Source organism: Grammomys surdaster, unplaced genomic scaffold, assembly GCF_004785775.1.
Source record: "Grammomys surdaster isolate TR1022 unplaced genomic scaffold, NIH_TR_1.0 279, whole genome shotgun sequence".
In the NCBI taxonomy this organism is placed as follows: Eukaryota; Metazoa; Chordata; class Mammalia; order Rodentia; family Muridae; genus Grammomys; species Grammomys surdaster.
This window is the reverse complement of record NW_021604720.1, coordinates 12,074,047-12,096,084: the sequence shown is the minus strand read 5'-3', so window position 1 is coordinate 12,096,084 and position 22,038 is coordinate 12,074,047. Positions and strand designations below refer to the sequence as shown.

At 40.3% G+C, this 22,038-nt stretch overlaps 1 protein-coding gene across 3 annotated transcripts in view; it reads left to right on the top strand.

Annotated features, from left to right (window-relative positions):
• The first annotated feature begins 3,102 nt into the window (after positions 1-3,102).
• The window catches only part of Trip11 (thyroid hormone receptor interactor 11), a 75,210-nt gene continuing 56,274 nt past the window's right edge, over positions 3,103-22,038 (top strand). For 2 of the 3 annotated variants that reach the window (XM_028777264.1, XM_028777262.1), the window contains exons 1-6: positions 3,103-3,254; positions 8,451-8,512; positions 11,933-12,043; positions 14,464-14,742; positions 20,088-20,147; positions 21,609-21,774. In XM_028777264.1, the coding sequence (XP_028633097.1) occupies positions 3,116-3,254; positions 8,451-8,512; positions 11,933-12,043; positions 14,464-14,742; positions 20,088-20,147; positions 21,609-21,774 (817 nt within the window). In that variant the 5' untranslated portion in view covers positions 3,103-3,115. The remainder of the gene's footprint in view (positions 3,255-8,450; positions 8,513-11,932; positions 12,044-14,463; positions 14,743-20,087; positions 20,148-21,608; positions 21,775-22,038) is intronic. The other variant, XM_028777263.1, reaches the window with a different exon arrangement.

Genomic DNA, 22,038 nt, shown 5'->3' with positions numbered 1-22,038 from the left:
AGCTAGTTTCATACAGTAGCAAAGTTACAGTTATGAACTAATTTCATGGTTGAGAGTCACCACAACGTGGGAACTGTATTAAAAGGTTGCAGCATTAAGAAGGTTGAGAACCACTTATTTAGATGTTAGAACAAACGGTGGCATTTGTTCTAATAAATGGTGTAAAAGCTTACCTTTGCATTTTCTCCATTTCATTCTTGCATTTCGTTCCATGGATTTTGTAGCACATTGTGAATTTATGGATGTGTGTGTGTGTTTACTGGTCTAGAAGTGGTGGAGCCTGGAACAGAGCTGAAAAATGAGGCAGACTAACACCTCATGCAATAGACAACTTTATTCAGATCTTTGGACATCGTACTATGAAGAGTAAGAGGAGACACATGAGCAAAGTGACGGTCACAAGGGCAAGCCAAATATGATGGGCAAGCCCCATGTAAGAAAACGTGTTTTTCCCATAGAGACTTATCAACAAATACCAACAGCCAGTTGCAATGAATAACCCGAAGTAAATTCACACTATACACCTGGGAGGGACACATAAGCATACTCTAGTTGAGTGGTTATGAGGAAACTGAGGTCCGGTGAATGTCACTCATTTCCTCAGATTAAGGGATGAGATGAGAGCCATAGCCAAGCTGTGGGAGTGCAGGGCTTGGGCTGAGCCCAGAGTGTCTGTCTAACTATCCCTAGGCGAAGGCCTGGAAGGTTCTAGCCTGTGTACAATCTAATCGTCCAAGCCGACTGATTCAATCTTCTTGACTTCTGACTGAATTGCTCTGCTTGGCCTCATACTTAACTTTGGCAACATGTTCTAATTTTCTGGCTCCTTTCATTGCCTCTGTCTAGCCTGCTTCTGTAGAACTGTCCTGGTAAAATCACCACACACATCTTTCTGTCTCTGTCTCCCTGTCTCAGTCTCTCTGTGTCTGTGTTTCTCTGCCTCTCTCATAGCCTCTCCTGTGCTGTTCTCATGTGAGTTGAGTGTATCCCATCTGACTCATTCTGTCAAATCTTTCTCTGATTTGTCACATTGTCCCTTAATTAGACATCACTTTCAAACAAGGCCGCTTCTTTCTACAAACTAGCCTTACCTTCATTGTTAGGGATTAGCGGTGTGTACTAAGGGTTTGTCTGTATTCCAGACCGGCTATACTGTAATCCAGGGTTTGTCTGTGTTCTGGCTGGTTCCTGGAGACTTAGAAGATCTTTGGATGGGATCCCTTGCCAGAGCAGCCATGTTGCTGGATTCAAATTCCTCTATAAGGTTACAAGATTCTTGTCTTAGAGTTTTCTCACAAGCACTCAGAATTCTCACAGGATGTGAAGCTCTAGATGTGAAGCTCCAGAGGATTTATGCCTAAAGAAAAAATGAGATTACAGTTGCTAAACTTTTCAGTCACTCATGAACCTAAGTTAATGTCACTCCTCATCCTAAACTGAACAAAAGCCAGAGTCCTGTTAACGGCCTACCAGGCCTTTGTGACTCAGCTTCCTCATACTTTCTGGGTTCTTACTTACCAGTCTTTCCCAATCCATCCTGCTCAAGCCATCCTTGCCTTTTTATAAATTTTCAAAATTGCCCAGGGTCCTCCAGTTTAAGGGACTTTCTATTCCGCTATGTCTTACTGTCTAGACTCCTCCCCACCTGCCCACCCATATAGCTGTATATCTCACTTGCTCATTTCAAGTCTCTATGCAAGACTATCTTACTGTTGAGGCCTCAACCATTTTCTCCATCCCCAGTGCTCCGTTTACCATGTCATGGCCATACTGTCCTTACCCTGTTTTACTTTCTCCCTAACATTCCCTAGTGCCCAGAATTAACAGTAGACATGTTAATCATTTGACGATAACATATACTACATTTAAAAACATTGTACTGGGCATGATGGTACATACTTGTAATCTAGTACTCATGTGGTAGAAGCGGGAAGGGTCATCAGTTCAAAGCCAACCTGGGTTATAGGAGATTCTAAATCAAACAAGGGCTGAGGATGTGGCTAAGCCTATATGCCAAGCATGGACAAGTCTCTGGATTTGATCTTCAGCATCAAAAATTCTCCATCAGGTCAAGCTGAAACTGTAGCTCATCAACCCCACCATCATTGACAGTGTTCGAGCCTGCTTCTTCCCTGGAGTGTGTGTCATTTCTTGCCTTCCTTACTACTATCCACGTGTCTCTGTCCAATTCCTTGTTCTGAGACACAGAAGCTGAAAACACCTCGGAGACAACTCTTAAACCCAAATAGATATCTGGTGAAAATTATTCAAGTTTCAGGGAGAGATAATTTGAGGCTGTGTGTGTGTCATCGGATTCCACATTCTAGTGGGTATTCCCCATGTTCCTTTAAGTACATGGTAACTGAAAACACCCAAACAAGTGTTTTCTGTCTGGATACTTCAATTGCAACCCGCCCTTTCAGCTCTGTAACCTCGTTTCCAACCCTCTGGCATGGATACTCTTTACTATCCGCAGAGGCTGGATAAAAGAGTAATGCGGGTGGATTGAGGTCGCTTCCCTGTGGGGTGGGACGACCCTATCGAATTCTAGCGATACAATAGCTCCTGTAGACAGGATTAGAAGGCGGCTGTCAAGGGTTGCTTCCTGTAACAAACAAAAGCAGCTCCGCAGGTGGAAAGTGCTGCCACTGCCTCTTAGGTCTCCACCTAAAGTTCCGCAGGTTACGCGGAAGCCACGGGTCTCGTTGGCCCATATTTGGTCCTCCGCGATCCCACCGTCCTTCGCGTCCGGGACGTATCTGTCAGCGGCCCTTCTACGCCATCGCGGAGCTTCTCTATGATCGCTGCCGCTTTCCCGGCGGTGTCATGGCGGCCGGCGTTGAGTTGGCAGGACTGGCCCACGAAACTGAGGAAAGTCAGTAAAGCTGAGAAAGAAGTAGTGCAGCCGCACGGCGGGAAGCCGTGGGAATGAGCAGAGGCCCCGCGGGGGCCACGGTGTCCGCAGCGGCGAACCCTTGGTGAAGCGCCAGGCCGGGCCTGGGCTTTTTGACGCGGCGGTTGGTGGGAGTGCCGTGTCCTGCGAGTCCTCAGCGTCTGGATCCGCACCAGCTTCGGCGTCCAGGGACATTTGGAGCGGACGTGTCCACCCGCAGCGATGTCGTCCTGGCTCGGGGGTCTCGGCTCCGGCTTGGGCCAGTCTCTGGGTCAAGTAGGGGGCAGCCTGGCTTCCCTCACTGGCCAGATTTCAAACTTCACGAAGGATATGCTGATGGAGGGCACGGAGGATGTGCCAGGTAACAGCTGGAAGGAGGGCAGTGGGGCTCGCTTGGGACCCCGAAAAGTCCACTTAGTTCCGGGTCCGGTCCGTCGGCAGACGCAGACGGGTCCTGAAGGAGTCACTCCACACTGTTTTCTTTGCTCTCCTCCCTTTACCTCCGTGGCCACTTTTCCAGCCTTCAAGACCACGGTAGACAATTCTTGTCCTCCTTCCTCCATTGAATACTCTGGATAGCTCAGTAAAGTGGAACTGCTTCTTTTATGCCGAATAGGGTCTTATTTGGGCGGTCCATGCCTATTACTTAATTTGCCAATAGGATTTTATTTGGGCGGTCCATGCTTGGTACTTACTTTGCCCATAGTTTGGGGACTGATCTCATTTTGCTCCTGTTCCTTTAGTATGACAACTAAAGTATGGCAATTGTTTTTCATACGTTGTAACAATAATTACTCAGAATTAAACATCCGGTGACTCTTGTCCTGGCTTTAGCACGTTGTTAGGGGAATAGGGCTGTTTTTCTATTCAACTATTTTATAATTTTGCTCATCTTGAAGACACATTGCAGCTGAAAACGTATTTTTGTGTAGGATTGCACATTTCTCCCATACTTTTGGCAGAACCAGTGAGATACTTTATTTTTTTTGAGTATGCTTACCTACCTTTACTCACTTTAAAACTTAAAAAAAATTATTATTGTGGTGTGTGTGTGTGTCTGTGTATGATGTGTATGTGCATGGGCATCTGTACCACATCGCCTGTGTGTGGAAGTCAGAAGACAGCTTTGTGGAGTTCTCTTTCCACTTTTAGGTAGAATTTGGGAATGGAATTCTTTTTACTTTGCTTGCATGACAAGCACCTTTACTCACTGATTCATCTAGCCAAGCCCCTCCCCTTGTTTTTGAAGTCATCATCTTGCTATCCTAATAAATAGTGACCTAGAATTAGATTATTATCAGTGGTTAGGTTTATTACTCTTCTGATTTCTAGACATTTCTTTGAGCAAGTTGGGTTTTTAAACGCTTTAATCAAGGAAGTGGGGAGATCCAGCCACTAAGAGCTTTGGCTGCCCTCCCAGAGAACCCAGGTTCGAGTCTTAGCACCCAGTGGTAGCTCACAGATGTCTGTAACTTCATTTTGTTTTTTAGGAAACCTGATGTCAGCTTTAGGCCTCAGCATGCACTAGGCACCCAAATAGTACACAGACATAGATGCAGGCAAAATACCCATACTCATAAAATAATAATATGTATTTTTTTAAAGTTTTAATAAAGGTTTGCTGTGCAGCTCAGGGTGACCTAGATAGTCTTCTGCCTCTGCATGCCAGTGCTGGCATTACAGGTGTATGCCACCATTCTAGGACAGTCTTATTCTTTTATAATGAACAATTTACTGTTCTGGTTTAATCTATGGGAAAGACTAGCTAGAGATTGAACCCAAGGCCTCGTGCATAGAAGCACATTCCACTGAATTATTCTCGCAACATCCGTTTTTTTCATCATGGTTTAATAGCTGTGTGTATTGGCTGGAAATTGAGTAAAATGGTTTGATAGAAAAAGTCCTTATATTTAGAAGGAAAACTGGATCACTGCTCAAACCCATCTTACTGCTTGGGCTTCTGTTGACTGGAAGGTTCACGACTTGGGACAATGAAAACAAAAGGCCTTCATGTGTCCAGTAAAGGGCCATGGGACTTTAAAGGCAAAAAAGGGCCGATAGCTGCAGGAAAGAATAGATTCTCACTGTATTATAGATAGGAACTATTTGGTGTTTCTTTAACCTGAAACTGGAAAGTAGTTACCCCTAACCTGATACAGAATTCACTTTGTTCTCCTCACCAGAGAGCTTCCTGTACTCTTTAACAAACAGAACCCACCTTTTTTTCTTTAATTTCTCTCTCTTTCTTTCTTTCTTTCTTTTTTTTTTTTTTTTTTTTTTTTTAAAATGTGTGTACTCCTCATTGATATCCCCACTTGCTTAGCTTACTGGTCCATACTCTGCTGGTGAGGCTGCGACTGATAGTTTTCTTGGTGCCATTTCCAGACTTTCTTTTTTTTTTTTTTTTTTTTTGGTTTTTCGAGACAGGGTTTCTCTGTATAGCCCGGGCTGTCCTGGAACTCACTCTGTAGACCAGGCTGGCCTCGAACTCAGAAATCCGCCTGCCTCTGCCTCCCGAGTGCTGGGATTAAAGGCGTGCGCCACCACCGCCCGGCTTCTTTCTTTCTTTCTTTCTTTCTTTCCTTCCCTCCCTCCCTCCCTCCCTCCCTCCCTCCCTCCCTCCCTCTCTCTCTCTCTCTCTCTCTCGCTTTCTTTTTTTTTTTTTTTTGGAGACAAGGTCTTATCTGAAGCCCAGGCTGTCCTGATACTTGCAGAATAGCCCAAGGTTGATTCCCAGCAGCATTTCTCCTGCCTCACCTTCATGTAGTATCAGTTTTAGGTTTCTTTGTTTTGTTTTTTGAACTCTGTAGCCTTGCCAGCCCAGAATTTGTAGATCTGCCTACATCTGCCTTTGCAGTTCTAGGATCAAAGGCATAGTCCACCAAGCCTGGCTTAAGTCTCAGCTTTAGTGATTTGGGTAGCTGCTAATTTTCCTGAACTAGAAATCTTTGTCATGTTTGTTTTGTGTCTTTCTTTTTGTCTACTTCAGATTGGCCTCTGAACTTGTTCATCCCGTGTCTCGGTTGTCCTTTCCCTTTATGGCTGCTACTCCAGCTCAGATCTTCAGTCTCTCCCCGCTTTATGCTCTCTGAGTCTGGTTCTTCATTCATTTTCTCTTGTACTGCCAGTCTAAAAGTATATTTGCTTAAAAGTTTCTTGACTTATAGGAAAAAAGCCAAACCTCTTACTTAGGGAGGTCAAAGACCTGTTCCCTCTAGACTCCAACTGTCTTTTCTAGGTGCCATTCCTAAGTCTCCATGCTTGCTATTGTACATGTACAAGTGCAGCCTGTTCCCAAAGTTTCTGTCACACAGAACTCTGCTAGGTTTTCCACCACTCCAAACTTCTCTATGGAAAGTCTTTACTTCCTCCTTTACCCTCCTTTGCCCGGAAAATAGTTTTTCTATATAACCCTGATCATGTGTCAGAGACTTCGTGAAAGTGTTCTGACTTCACATGGGGTGAATTGGTTGCTAATGTTCTGTATTCTAACAACTTTATGCTTGATGATGTTGAGTGATAATTTGACTTTTTCCCTGATATATAAGGAGGGGTGTCTTAGTTACTTTTCTGTTGCTATAACAAAGTCCTATGACCAAGGCAACTTATAAAAGAAAGTATTTAACTGAGGGCTCGTAGTTCCAGATGGTTAGAGTCTGTGAACATCAGGGCAGGCAACATGGCAACAGGCAGTGAGGTGTGCTGCTGGAGCAGTAGGTGAGGACTTATGTCTGGTTCACAAGCACCAGGTAGAAGGAAGGAGAGCTAACTGGAAATGGGCTTTTGAAACCTCCAAGCTTGCCTAGAGTACCATACCTTCTCCAACAAAGCCACACCCTGTAGTCCTTTCCAGATAGTTCCACTACCTGTTGACTAAGCATTCAAATATATCAACCTCTGGAGAGGTTGTTTGTTGTTTTGTCTGTGTAGACTTGTATGGTTTGTGTGTGTATGTATGCCACATATATGTGCCAATACCCTCGGAGGTCAGAAGAGGGTATTGGACACTTGGAATTGAAATTCTGTGTGATCGTGAGTTGCCTGATATGGGTACTGGGAATAGAACTCAGGTCCTCAGGTCTTAATTTCTGAGCCATCTCTCTAGCTTGGGCCTTTTGTTTACTAGTCAAGTCAGGACTACATAGCTCTATCTCCTCTTCTGTTTTTATAATGTTCAGATGCAGAAATGGAGAAATACCAGTACACAAAGGAAAAAGAATGTAAATATGTAGATAATTCCCAGCAAGATTAGTGGTACCATTATGGCATTGGTGGGCCCTGACTATATTTACTAACTTACTTATTTTTTAATTTTTATCTACTTACTTATTTGAGACAAGTGTTTATAGTTCAGGCTGGCTTTCGTCTCAGATCCTCCTGCTTTAGTCTCTTAAGTGTTGGGATTACAGGTATGTACCTCCCCTCTACCCAGGACGGCTTTGACTACTCATTCATTTATTCATTCTCTGGTTGTGGGGATTCAGTTAGGGCCTTGCACAATGCAGGTGGATAGTGTGCCATCTGAGCTGTGTGGTTGAGTCTTTTGATTACTTTAAATGAAAATAAAATCAGAATGAGTTCATCCTCAGTTTTTAAAAGATTTCTTTATTGTGTATGTGTGCATGAGCATAAGTGAGACACATACAGAGAGAGGAGAAGAGGAAGAGAAAGAAGACAAGGAAGGAAGGAGGGAGGGAGGGAGGGAGGGAGGGAGAGAGAGAGAGAGAGAGAGAGAGAGAGAGAGAGAGAGAGAGAAAGAGAAAGAACGCAAATGAACTAGCAAGAGAGCCAGTGTGCACGAGATGGAGCACTGGTGTACACGGAGCTTGGAGGACTTTTCAGGAGTCGGTTCTCTGCACTGTATAAGTGAGCTTCCATCAGTGTCCCCCGCTCCCAATTGTGACGCAGGAGTGCTGGATGACAGATTTTAGGTACCTTATCTGGCTTTTCATGTAGATTTTAGGGATTGGCATAAGGGGTCAGGCTTGGTAACAAGTCTTTTACTCACAGACATCTTTCTGGCCCCTCATCCCTGTTCTTAATAAATTGTGTTTGCGTTACTTTAAATATTCTCAGAACATTTTTGGTTTTAGTTTTAGGTCATTGATTTTTGGTAGTTTTGGAGTTAGGAGGTGAGAGGAAAGCGTAAGCTCCAGTTGAGGAAGTCTCATCTGCAGTTACAACACGAGCCGAAGGAGAAGTCTGTTCAAGTGCCCCAGGGTCAGTGCAGACGTGTGAGGTGTGGGAGAGAGGAAGCCGGGCACCTGTTACAGCGCACTGAGCCGGCCGCATCAGCAGTGGGAGTCCTGGTAAAGAGGGAATGACTGTCTTCTGAAGAAGTTCTTGGCAGCCTAGCATTCTGTTTAAACTCAGTGAACTATATTTCCCTTAAGATGCCTCTTTAGGGTGGGGATAGAGCTCAGCAGAGGGGCACTTGACTAACAGAGGCAAGGCCTAGGAGTCAGTCCTCTAGTGCCAGCCCCAGCCCCACAAGACAACTGCTTATTACTCCACATGGTGTTAACCAACTCTTCAGCATATACTGTTTGTTTTGTAGCAGATTTGCCCAATTCCGGGAGAGAGGAAAATGAAGCTACTCATTCAGTCTTAAGATCAGAGGTAAGGACAATTAAGGACAGTTGTCAAACTTCAAGTTCCCTCTTTTGTTTGAAACCATAAAAGTTATTGAAACTTTCAGTATTTTTAAATGCACTGTCTGACCTTTCAACCTTTCCTGTTCCTCAGGGTTTCATTTTGATCCTGTCTTACAATCCCTACTAATGTGGAATGTGTGTGTGGTTGCACAGTCGGTTCTCTGTCCTCTCATTTCCACTTCTAGCTGTTGGAAATGGGAAACTGCCAGATGTAGGGACAGTCCTGGTAAACACTTATCATTAATATCGCCCAGACAGGTTTTACACTGACGTACATTTATTTGCTTGTATTTATTATCTATTTTGTTTGGCTTTGCGTTTTGAGCTAAGGTTTCCCTTGTAGCTCAGCCTGACCTTGAACAGGTGGTCCTCTTGCCTTAGCCTTCCGAGTTCTGGGATAACAGGTTTGTCTTAGTCACGGTTTTATTGCTGTGGCTATTGCATGGCCAAGGTAACTCTTATGAAAGAAAGCATTTAATTGGGGGTTTGCTTATAGTTTCAGAGGGTTAGACTGAAAAGTAGTTGAGAGCTATATCCTGATCCACACGCAGAAAGAGAGACAGGACCTGGCATGGGTTTTTGAAACCTTAAAGCCCACCCCCAGTGACACACTTCCTCCAGCGAGGCCACACCTCCTCATCTTTTTCAAATAGTGCCATTCTGTGATGACTAAGCTTTCAAATATATGAGCCTATAGGGGATATTCTTATTCAAACAACCACAAGACCTGAACCATTATACTTAGCTAGAGGTACATTTAAATGTAATATGAAAAATAGAATTCTGTGTAATCTAGAGTTTTAAATTTCCTAACACTCGAATAATAATATAATATTTGGAGCAAAGAAGTTAAGAATATAGGAATAATAAGCTAATTTTACTGTTTTGTTCCTTATGAGTCAATGTGTAGTTGTCACTAATTCTGGACATTATATTATACTTAATAGGGAAGAGAAAAGCTTGGAAAAGTGCAGAGGAAAGCCCCAAAGAAATTAAAAGGATCTCAGAGTGGGAACTATTATAAAGGACTATCGGAGCTCAACAATTTAGCCTTGGGATAAGAACAGTAAGAGAACACTTAGTGTTGTAGCGAGTGATGTTCTTAGAGGACTGTGGTAAGCATGATTTTCTCAATTCTGAGCCTATAAAAAGAAAACACTGAATCTAGATGCTAAGACAGTATTTCCTATCAAGCCTTGTTGAACTCTGGTCTATAATATCAAGGTGAGATTGTGGAATTTTAAATTAGAGGTGGGACTTGTAAGAGAGGGACATTAGCACTGAGCCTAGAGAAGAAGACAGCATTGTGGTGGCACTTAGAGACCTTAGCATAAGGCACTTGATAAGGAACACAGGTGTGGTACTGACAGAAGCATTCTTAGTAAGAATGAGCTAGAAAATCATTGAGGAGGCCCTCAGTAGTATAGACCCACCCAGAAAAGTTAGAGTGTGTGCATGCTATTGTAACTTGCCAGTGTATATTTTGGGGGAAAGTAAGATCGATTAACCTACTTGAATAATGTCTGCTGTATGCTGAATCTGAGAAGGGAAATAGAACTCTTAGGTCCTGTGGATCTCAGTCCCTTTAATGGTTTTTATGGTTGTATCATCTATAGTAAGTATGGTTTCAGAGTTTAGAAATATTTATTTGGGGGAGACACATTCACCCCCTGTAAGTCTCTTCCTCATTTGATGCTACTCAAATACCAGTGGAAGACAAGGGCTCTGTTGTGGTGCTGTAAATGGTAGTTCTAGCCTCATATGCATGTGTGTATGTCTACATATGCCTATAGCAGGCTTGTGTTCGAGTCTTGCTCTAGCACCTATGTCACTTTGTGCTCAAGAGTCACTAGAATAAGGTGATGGTAGCAAGTTTTAGTCTAGGTGAAAGGCAATGTGTTTCCAGGGCATTAGATTTTCCGATGCCTAGTTTACTCAATTCCTTATGGTTCTTTTTATTTTTTCCTTGTTTTATGTATTTGTATCAGATGTGGATGTGTGTGTGTGCGCGCGCACGCGCGCGCCACATGTATGGAGACCTGAGGCCAACCTCAGTTATCATTTCTTGTTTTCCATCTTGTTTGAGACACGGTCTCAGGGTTTGCTGCTTCATGTGCCAGGCTGCCTGGCTCCCAGGCTCCCAGGGATTCTCCTAAATCCACCTTGCATCTAAAAATAGGAATAGTGGGGTTATAGCTATCCCCGGCTTTATGTGTGTTCTGGTGTTCTGAGCTCTGGTCCTCACACCGTGCAGCAATCATTTTACCTATTGATCCACCTCCCTAACCCTGTTTTGTAGAGACAGAGTCTTGCTATGTGGCACTGGCTAGCCTAGTTTACAAGCCCTAGTTAGGAGTCTTAATTGCAAGTGATACAAATCCACCTAACTTACCTTTTTCTCTTTTTGCCAAAGAAATAGTTGTATTACACTTATTATTTATATCTAGTGACTCCCTCAGTCTTTTTATGTAATCATTCTTCAGAAATGTGAATACATTGATAATGGAGAACTTGGTATTTTTGTTTGTTTTGTTTTGAGACAGGATCTCTCTTCGTAACCTAGCTGTTCTTGCACAGGCAAGCTATATACTGACTAGGCTGACCTTGAACACACAGAGATACACCTGCCTCTGCTCCCCAGTGCTGGAATTAAAGGTGTGTGCCATTATGCCTGGCATAAAATCATGTTTTAAAAGGCGTTTAGTGGCATTAGTAAACTTTCTATCATCTTAGAAAGCTACTCAATTATCCTCATATTCTTATTAGAAGTTTTAATGCATTATAAATACAGTAAACCCCAATTTTTATGTGTATAGGTAAATATTTTGCTTGCATATGTGTAAAAGTCTGATCTCAGCCTTTCAAAATTGGGCTCAAAGGAAATGAAAGAAAGCCACTTAATTCACAGCAGGGCCTTTGTGTATAAACAAAGGTTTTACTGAAAGTGTATGGAGGATTAAAACATCTGTTTAAAAGTCTTTAAATTCTGTTTCATAAACACAAGTTTTACAGGGTTTGGTAGGAAAAGAACAAAACAAAAACAACAACAGCAAAAAAGCCAACTAATGTTTAATGTTCTTTGCATTGGGAACGAAATCTGGACTCTACTGTCACCTCCGTAGACTTACCTCTGCTTTCCCCTATTTCTTTAAAACCAATAGATACTTTTGGGAACTTTGCCAGCTTCTGAGTTTGTTGAAGAGAAAATAGGGCTAGAATTAGGATTTTAATTTTAAGGTGTATATTAAAAGCCAGAATTCTGTCTGAGACTTTGGATACTTTACATTACTTTTGTGGAATGTTTTCATGATGCATGTGTGTAATGATTGCTAACATGTGTGACTTGAAATATTTTTGTTGAAAATACTTTTCTCTTTGCTTCTAGAATGAAAGACTTAAAAAGCTTTACACTGATCTAGAAGAAAAGCATGAAGCATCAGAACTTCAAATAAAGCAGCAATCTTCGAGTTACCGAAGTCAGTTACAGCAGAAAGAGGCAAGAGCTGATTCTTGTTATTTCATGTTTTTTTTTTTTTTTCAGATTGATGAGAGTATTAAAATAGTAAATTTATTAAAATTGGGGCAACATTCTTATTAATTTTATTTTTAAAACTTTTGGAAAGATTAAATTCTAGCTTCTGAAAGAAGAGTCTCAACATTTTAATGATCTGATGCTTATAAGTTCTGATATTTATAAAATATAATTTAATATATATTTTCTTAGATTTTAAAAATATTTATTTAGTTTAAATTAAATTAAATTAAATTAAATTAAATTAAATTAAATTAAATTAAATTGTTTTGCAGTGCTGGGGGTTGAACCCAGGACCTTACATATGCTAGCTATTTTTAAAGTTGGTTTTAAGTCAGTGTGATCATTGCCAAAACATTTTCCTTTGTAAAAATACATTTTGACTATACATGTTAATATTTTTTTGTATTGGCATGTATGTGATTTTTCACATAACACTATATTAAATGTTTTACAGTTGAACTGTTTTGTGTTTCTATTTTCTTTTACTTTTATTAAAATCATTGTTTTGGCATTGTTTTATCTTTTCTGTGAAGTCTTAATAATAGCTAATAAATAGATACTCTATCATTTAAGCCATGTTACGCTGAATCCTGTTGTTAAATTTTCTTTTACGTTTAATACTTAAGTAGAGTACAATGAATACTTACATTAAGTTGAGCCATTTCTCGTTTCATTATCCAGATCGCTTTAGGTACTCTTTAGCTTGTTGGCTAACTATTCATTTATACCATAGTCATGTTTGGGTTTTTTAACTTTAAATGAGGACTGGAACTGTAGCTCAGTAGTTGCAGAAGAGTGCTTGTGTGGGAGGCCCTGTGTCAGTTCCCGGCACCGTAAAACAAAACTAAAAACAAAAGCTTAGGTGAATTGGTTTCTAGTTCTTTTAGTGATGTGTTAAAGCCAAGTAAAAGTATGCTACATTTAAGAGAATAATAAACACTTAGAGCTTAAGTTTTCTATCTAAATTGTATAATTGATAATTATCAATTGATAATTTTATATAAAATAAATTATTGTAAGAATAAAAAAAATACAAAAAGTAGAGGTATAAGTTCAAATGAAGGTTATATGCAACTTTTTTGTAGTACATGGTTTGAACCCAGAACCTTGCACATATGTGTTCAAGTACTTTACAACTAAGCTATATTTCTAGTCCTTTCCTTAAAATTATTTTTAATGCAGGATTTCATGTATCCTAGACTAGCCTTAAACTTGCTATATAGCCTAGGATAACCTTTAATTTTTGAGCCTTCTCCTGCCTCAGTTTTCCAGAGTGCTGGGTTTGCAGCCTGTACTGCTGTATACTGGGGATAAAACCCAAACTCTGCCAACTGAGCTATGTCACCAACTTTTTTTTGCATGTGGGATGGATGGGGTGCCAGTGTGTGTGGTATAGGGTTGGGGGGTTCTTTTTTCTTCTGTCTTTTCTTTTTTCTTTCTTCCTGTCTTCCTGTCTTTCTTTCTTTCTTTCTTTCTTTCTTTCTTTCTTTCTTTCTTTCTTTCTTTTTTCTTTTTTCTTTTTTCTTTTTTTTTGATAGTCTTGCTAGGAACACTATCTAACCCAGTACTTATTATATAGCCCAGATGTACTCAAATCTACAGCAATCCTCCTGCCTCAGCCCCCTGACTACTGAGATTATAGATGTATGCTACCACACATAGCTTTAGTTGACACTGCCAGCCTTCAGTTAAAATTCTGCTGGAGAATTCAGAATTTTTATACTGTTATCTCTCTAAATAAGGTCAGAGTTTCATTGGCCCCCTCTTGGTCTGTGTTAAAGCCAGGGCCTCTTTTAATGCATATTTCTTTCTAGGATTCATGGGCTAATAACCATAAGCTGACTGTGTTATCTTATCTAAAAAGATTGGGTTAATAAATCAGAGCATTCTTTTCAGTCATATTGTACAGACCAACGCAGAGTAACTGCTGATTCATGGCAAGTCTAAGCCTAAATCCAGCCATGCTCTAAATTACCTAACTTATCTATGACTTTCCTAGCAGGATAGTTCCAAGAAAGCTTTGAATGTCTAAGTCACACAGCTTCTGTTTTATTTCATGTCTGATGATCATAAACAGAGTTCTGAGAACTCACTTACATTATGAAGACAGTAAACTGACTTCCACTGAGAAATTCATTGCTTAGTTAACAAGCAAGTGAAATCCTAATCTTCATGCTACTTGGTACATTATCTACACTTTATGGACATTGTGTTTGTTTTCAACTAACAGTCTTACAGTTCAGGTATTATGGAAGATCTGAGTTCACTTAATTGAGTACTGTTGTTAGGTCATCATTATGCCTTTCAACATTGGGATCTATAAAAAGGCCAATAAGCATTTTAAAAATACTTCCTCTAAAACATGGATTATAAATCCATAGGAAGAAATCAACCACCTTAAAGCAAGACAGATTGCACTCCAGGATGAACTGCTCAGACTGCAGGCAGCTGCTCAGTCGGTCCACTCGGGATCTGGCAGTGCCCCAGCAGCCAGTGCCTCATCTTCATTCAGCTATGGGATCAGTCATCGTGTGTCAGCCTTCCATGAAGACGACATGGACTTTGGAGATGTGATCTCATCACAACAGGAAATAAACAGATTATCAAATGAAGTTTCAAGACTTGAATCTGAACTTGGACATTGGAAACATATTGCTCAGGTTGGTAAAATTTGGATGAATTTATGAAAACTATGTATTAGTAAAAATGCTGGTATTATTTAGGGAGAGCATCTGGTACTAGAAATAATTCTTGATTAGAAAAATAGAGACGCTATATTTGTTTTCTAATGCAGCATTTAGTTTTCTAAGTGATTTTGGTCAAGTCACCTTTCTCTTTCAACCTTAGTTTTCTCTTTTGTATGGTATGTGGAAAAAAATTTAGATAGGTAGATAGATAGATAGATAAAATTTAGATAGATAGATTGATAGATCAGTTGATTCACTTGAAAAAAAGTTATGAACCCAGACACATAAGATAAAATTAAATTGAGCCAGAAGTCTTGGGCTGTCTGGTTTCCCTGATGGAAGCATAGAGCTTTAAGGTGCTGTGCTTTGAAAATGTGTTAGGATTTTGTCTGATATTTTATAAGCTCTAGTGGCATGTAAAATGAAATTTTGATCATTAGTATTAAAAATATATTATTATACTGGTGCTAAAGAGATGGCTCAGTGGTTAAGAACACTAGTTGCTCTTCTTTCCAGGGGACCAAGTTTTGATTCCCAGCGCCTGCATGGCAGATCACTACTGTAACTAATTCCAGGGGGTCTGATCCTCTGACCTCCATGGGCACTACATCCATATGGTACACAGATACGCAGGCACTGCATAAAATAAAAACAAATACATCTTTAAAAATATATGTTAAATTGTATGTTGTTTCTCATGTACTAGAAATTAAGTACTTGATAGTTTGAACTGTAAACTTTTTCCCAAGGAACCTTTTTTTCTGTATACCAAGCTGTTTTTGTTTTTGTTTTGTTGTTGTTGTTGTAGTTCGTTTGTTTGTTTCTCCCCTTCTTTTTGAGGCAGGCTATCACTGTGTGGCCTTGGCTGGCCTGGAATTCACATTATAAGCCAAGCTGGTCTTGAACTCATCATAAAGATCCACTTGCCTCTACATCCCTAGTCTAGGAACAAACTGTGTGCTGCCATACCCAGCTATGTCAAGATTTTATGTATTTATGGAAGTTGTCAATAGACAGTAGACATTTGGATTTAGCTTCCTTGATATGAGGGGAAAATATAGCATATAAATATATTTGATATATTAAAAAACAGTATGTCTTCTTGTGAATGTCATCAAATTATAGAAAGGAAAATTATCTCAGTTAAAATTATTTGTTTGCTTACAGCATGTTGGACTTATGTAATACAGCCTTAGCTAGGACAGTCTGTCCATCTTTTCTGTCTGAAGCCGGTGTTTTTAAACTTTATACATAGAGAATAACCTGAAGCATTGATAATGGCGTGGATTTCCTGTGTGTGTGTGTAGACTTCAATTTAGTATGTGTTTTAGGGTCTTAGGAACCTCAAAGACGTGCCAGGCAACTATGATAACCTGAGAATCATATCTTAATTTTTAAAATTTTATTTGTTCCTTTGTGTATGTGGGATATACCAATCCTTCATCTGATAGAGGGCTGATATCCAATATATACAAAGAACTCAAGAAATTAGACTCCAGACAACCAAATTACCCTATTAAAAAATGGGGTATAGAGCTTAACAAAGAATTTTCAACGGAAGAAACTCGAATGGCCGAGAAGCATCTAAAGAAATGTTCAGCATCCTTAGTCGTCAGGGAAATGCAAATCAAAACAACCCTGAGATTCCATCTCACACCAGTCAGAATGGCTAAGATTAAAAACTCAGGTGATAGTAGATGCTGTCGAGGGTGTGGAGAAAGAGGAACACTCCTCCATTGTTGGTGGGACTGCAAGATGGTGCAACCACTTTGGAAATCAGTCTGGCGGTTCCTCAGAAAATTGGACATAGCATTACCCGAGGATCCAGCTATACCACTCCTAGGCATATACCCAGAAGATGCTCGAACATATAACAAGGACATATGCTCAACTATGTTCATAGCAGCCTTATTTATAATAGCCAGGAGCTGGAAAGAACCCAGATGTCCTTCAACTGAGGAATGGATTCAAAAAATGTGGTATATTTACACAATGGAGTATTACTCAGCTATTAAAAACAATGAATTCGAGAGGTTCCTAGGTAAATGGATGGAACTAGAAATTATCATCCTGAGTGAGGTAAGCCAATCACAAAAGAACACACATGGTATTCACTCACGGATTATTGGATATTAGCCTAGAACCTTGAAATGCCCAAGATGCAACTCACAGGCCACATGAAGCCCATAAAGAAGGAAGACCAAGTGAGGGTGATTCGGTCCTTCTTAGAAGGAGCAACAAAATACTCAAGGGAGCAAATATGGAGACAAAGTGAGGGACAGAAACTGAAGGAAGGGCCGTCTCAAGACCACTCCACCTGAGTATCTATCCCATGTGCAATCACCAAAGGTAGATGCTGATATGGAAGACAGGAAGTGCATGCTGATAAGAGCCTGATATGGATATCTCCTCAGAGGCCTTCAAGAGTCAGACATATTCAGAGGCAGATGCTCACAACTAGCCATTGAACTGATCATGGGGTTCTCAATAGAGGAGTTAGAGTGAAGACTGAAGGAGCTGAAAGGGTTTGTGGCACCATGAGGAGAGCAACAATACCAACCAACCACAGCTCCCAGGGTCTAAACCACCAGCCTGGGAGCACTTAGGGGGGGATCCAGGGCTTCAGCTGAATATGTAAAAGTGGAGGGCCCTGCTGGGCATAGGTGGAAGAAGAGAACCTTGACCTCATGAAGGCTGGATGCCCCAGGGGGTGGGAATTTTGAGGGTGGGGAGGTGGGAGTGGGGGGGGGTAGATAGAGGTTACATCCACAGAGAAGAAGGAGGAGGGGCGAGGGGATTGGGGGTTCCGAGGGGGTGGTGGGGGATGGGGTAAGGGGACAACATAGGAAATGTAAATAAATCATCCAATAAAAAAAAAAAAAAGAAAAAAAAAAAAAGAAGGGGTTACATGCACACACACATATGTTAACTTCAGAGAACAACTAGTAAGAGTCAGCTCTCCTTCCACTGGGGAAGTCCTGGGGAATGAGGTTAGGTCAGCTGACATGGCAGCAGGTGTTTTGGGGAGAATTGGGAGTTAAGTTCGTACTAAGATCTTGTCTTTAAAGAAAAACAAAACAAAACAAAACCAAGCAAACAAAATGAACATTGGTTAGGTTAGTATTTAGTATAGAAGAGGAGGCTCTGTTTTTAAAAATGTGTTTGGCATATCTTCAATGTTTAGTATATGGCTGATAAATACTGGAACATAAAGGTAGCAAGGACATCATTGCAGCCTTCAGCAAGGCTTGCTTTCTGCTTAAGACAGGAATTTATTGTTTGTATTAAACTTTATATATATTTTCAACATATATTATTATGTGAAACACTTACTACCGTCTTTGTATCATAGGTGAGGAATCTAAGTTATTACCAGAAATGCTATTCCCATTGTCAGAGGGATTAATTTACACACGCACGCACACGCACGCACGCACTTTGAGGGTTGGTATGAGAGTCACTGCAAGCAAGGCAAGTGTTCTGACACTAAGTCTTATCTTGAGATTCACTCACTTCCTGTGCTGCCCCCACCCCCAATTTCTTATGTTGTCCAGGCTAGTGTGAACTTGCCATCTTCTTTCTTAGTCCCTTTGCCTAGCTGCAGTTGTTGGTGTATACACTGCACCGGCTCAGATAGTCATCTTTGGACTGGAGAGTTGGAGTCTTGCCGTTGTATGTTTTTTCTTTCAGTCTTAGAGCAGCTTTGGTTCCGTAACATGTCATATAATAAATGTTCGTAAGATAAATGAATGGGGTAGTGGAGAGGGATGATGGATCAGTGTTGTTCAAATACGACACAATCTGTACACGAGAGAGAGAAACGCGTTCTGGTGTTGTCTATTAGGATGACTATGGATCATAGTACTACTGTGTATTTCAAAATAGCTACAAGAGAGGATTTTGGATACTGTCACTACAGTAAACATTTGCGATGATTCTAACTACCTGGCTTTGAACATGACATAGTATGTACATGAATTGAAATATCACAGTGTACCTTACAAATATGTAAAACTACTAGGTATCAATTAAAAATTTAAAGATAATGAACAATATACAAATTTAGAAAATTTAATTTTGTGTGTGCCTAGGTAGGCAGGCTGTGTATGTGAGTTTTTGTGTTTTATGTGTGTGTATAGATTTGCACATGCGAGTACAGTACCTATGAAGGCCAGAAACTTCAGATCCCCTGGAGCTTGGGTTTATAGGTAATTGTGAGCTGCCTGACATGGGTGCTGAGAACTGGATGAAAGCCCTGGAAGAACACATTCGTAACCACTAAGCCATCTCTCCAGCCCTAACAATATACAACTTTGAAAGGAATCGAAAACTTGTTTTGGCCAAACCAAAGATTATTCTGTACTAAGGTAGAGATCTTATGGATAAAACTATTTTGTCTTTATTTTGTTTTGAGACAGGGTCTCATATCTCCCAGGCTGGTCTCAAACTTCCTGTGTAGTCAAAGATGAACTTACACTTCTAATCCTCCTGTCCCCAAGTGCTAACATTGCAGGTTTTATCCATTGCTGGCTCATAACCAGGGACATCTAAATGCTACACAGTCACCCTTCTTCTAACAGAGCTACATCCTTAGCCCTGTAGAAAATCATATGGATCTAGTCATTGTTGTTCTTGAAACAGGGTGTCACTACATAGCTCTCCCTGTTCTGGGACTCACTCTGTAGATCAGGCTGGGCTCGAACTCACAGAGATACACCTGCCTCTGCCTCCCAGGTTTTGGGATTAAAGGCGTGCGCCACTATGCCTGGCATAAATTCATTTAAAAAAGACTTTTAGTGGCATTGGTGTTGGATAACTTTCTATCATCTCAGAAAGCTACTCATTTATTCTCATATTCATATTTGGTTAGCTAGTGGAATATTCTATTTTTTCACCTTAACTTTATTTTTTAGATCTATTATTGTGCTTAATTATGTAAAATTATAAAAGACACCAGTTTTTGACCAGTCAAAAACTAGTGTCTTTTATTTATTGTGTGATAATAAACTAAAGACTTTGAAGAGTGTATGGAATTCTTTATCAGACTGAATCTGGGAAATGCTCTTGTTTTTCAAATAATAAGCTTTTAATAAAGTTAGTTTGTGATTTTTTTTAAAAGAAAATCAGTGTAATTATTATTTATTTATTTATTTATTTTTTGAACATGAAATGCTTTTTTATAGCATGTTTTGCAAGGGGAGGGGGTAAGAGGGGCCAGGTGGTGGAAAAGTACAAAATCTTCTTGGCCTGTGCCTTGAAACATGTCATGGTCTATACGGTAGTGTAATTATTTTTTAATCCTCTCTTTCTAAACTAAGGTGCAGGGAGCACAAAGTTCTGATCAAACCGAAATCTGCAAACTACAAAATATTATTAAGGTAAATCAAACTCTTGATTGTTGATATCTGCTATGCATCTAGTATCTGTAGATTATAAAGATGTAAGCCAAATTAAGACTCTTAATTATAAATTGACTATATAGATGATGATACTCAACTGTTCTATTTAAACTTTTATTCTTTATAGTAAGGTACTTCTGAGAACTTCTGCTTTTAAATGTTTTCTTAGTAATCCTATATCTGTGTGTTTTTCGTCTCTCATACTCCCAGTGTGATGACATTTTAAAGGTTTGAGCTTAAAGAATGCTATTACTGTTACTGTAAGTAACTATTTTACCTTAGTGATAGAATGTTACTGTTTTTTTTTTGGGCCAGATTTCTTTTATGAGAACAGTCTTGATTACATATAGTTATCATGGCAATGATAATATAATAACAATAATTATAGTAATAATAATAATTATTATTATAATTATAGTCAGGTATAGAACTTTTAGTTTGGTTTAATGCTACGTTAGAAGTGTAGATCAGGACCTGGAGAGATGTTTGTCAGGATAGGTGGAGGCAGTGCTCTCGGCAGTTTGTGAGACAAACTACGGAAGGACAGTTGAGCAAGAGAATAGCAGCAGAAGGAAAACCTGTATGGATGAGTCTGTTAGAGCGAGGTGGTTAGTCTCACAGTTTAGATGACACAAATAAACGATACGTGTAGCGCTCCAGCATCAGGGCTCTGCTGGAAGTGTGGACTGTATTCCAGAGGATAAGAACATGACTAGCTGTGCTCGTTACCAGATGTTCACAGTGACCCCACTGCTTTCAAGATCTAAGGTTAGATGGAAAGCTGGATTTGACTCTATGCACCTGTAATCCAAGCCCAAGGGAGGCTGTGGCAGGAGGATCGTCACAACCTCAAAGCAAGCCTGGACTATGTATTGAGTTCCTGACCAACCAGAGTTATGTAACAGGAACAACTTGACTCAAAACAACAGTAAAACAAAGGCAGGGTCTTGGCTCTAGTATTGAGGGAATATGTCCTAAAGAAAAGGAGGTGTTCTTGGTCACAGGTATGAGGGATTCTTTTACCTGTGTTTTGTTCTATTGTGTTCTTGATGTTTTCCCATTAAAAGTAGGATACCTTTTTAAACTCTTAAGGAGGCATGGACCCATTAGAATTGTCCTAATTTGGGGACTGTGGGTGAATGCTTTCCAGCTTTAGTATGTTCAGATAGTCATTTTTAATAACATGAACTTTTTTTTTTTTTTTTTTTTTTTGGTTTTTCGAGACAGGGTTTCTCTGTGTAGCCCTGGCTGTCCTGGAACTCACTCTGTAGACCAGGCTGGCCTCGAACTCAGAAATCCGCCTGCCTCTGCCTCCCAAGTGCTGGGATCAAAGGCGTGCGCCACCACCGCCCAGCTAAACTTTTTAACACAATGAAATAAAACACTTTTTTGGATTATTTATTGATCATGTACATTCTTAAATTTGCTCATGTTTTTAAGGAACTTAAACAGAACAGAAGTCAGGAAATTGATAACCACCAGCATGAAATGTCAGTACTGCAGAATGCTCATCAGCAGAAGCTCACAGAGATGGGTCGGCGGCATCGAGAGGAGTTGCGTGACTATGAAGACCGAATTGAAGAACTGGAAAGTCTGTTACAGCAAGGTTGTGAGTTTACTAACGTCACAGATTTGATGACATTCTTAAATGACAAACCTGAGACGACTTACAGATCAGAATAGTTTTGTAAACTTAGGCCAAGTTCCATGGGATAAGAAGTGACTCAGTCTATTCATTCCTGAGTTTGCAGTGATACCATGGCTTTCATGTTACAGTTCATAGATTGCTTTGCATTGTTTGTTGATGACACTGCAGCAGAGAGAGAGAGAGAGAGAGAGAGAGAGAGAGAGAGAGAGAGAGAGAGAGAGA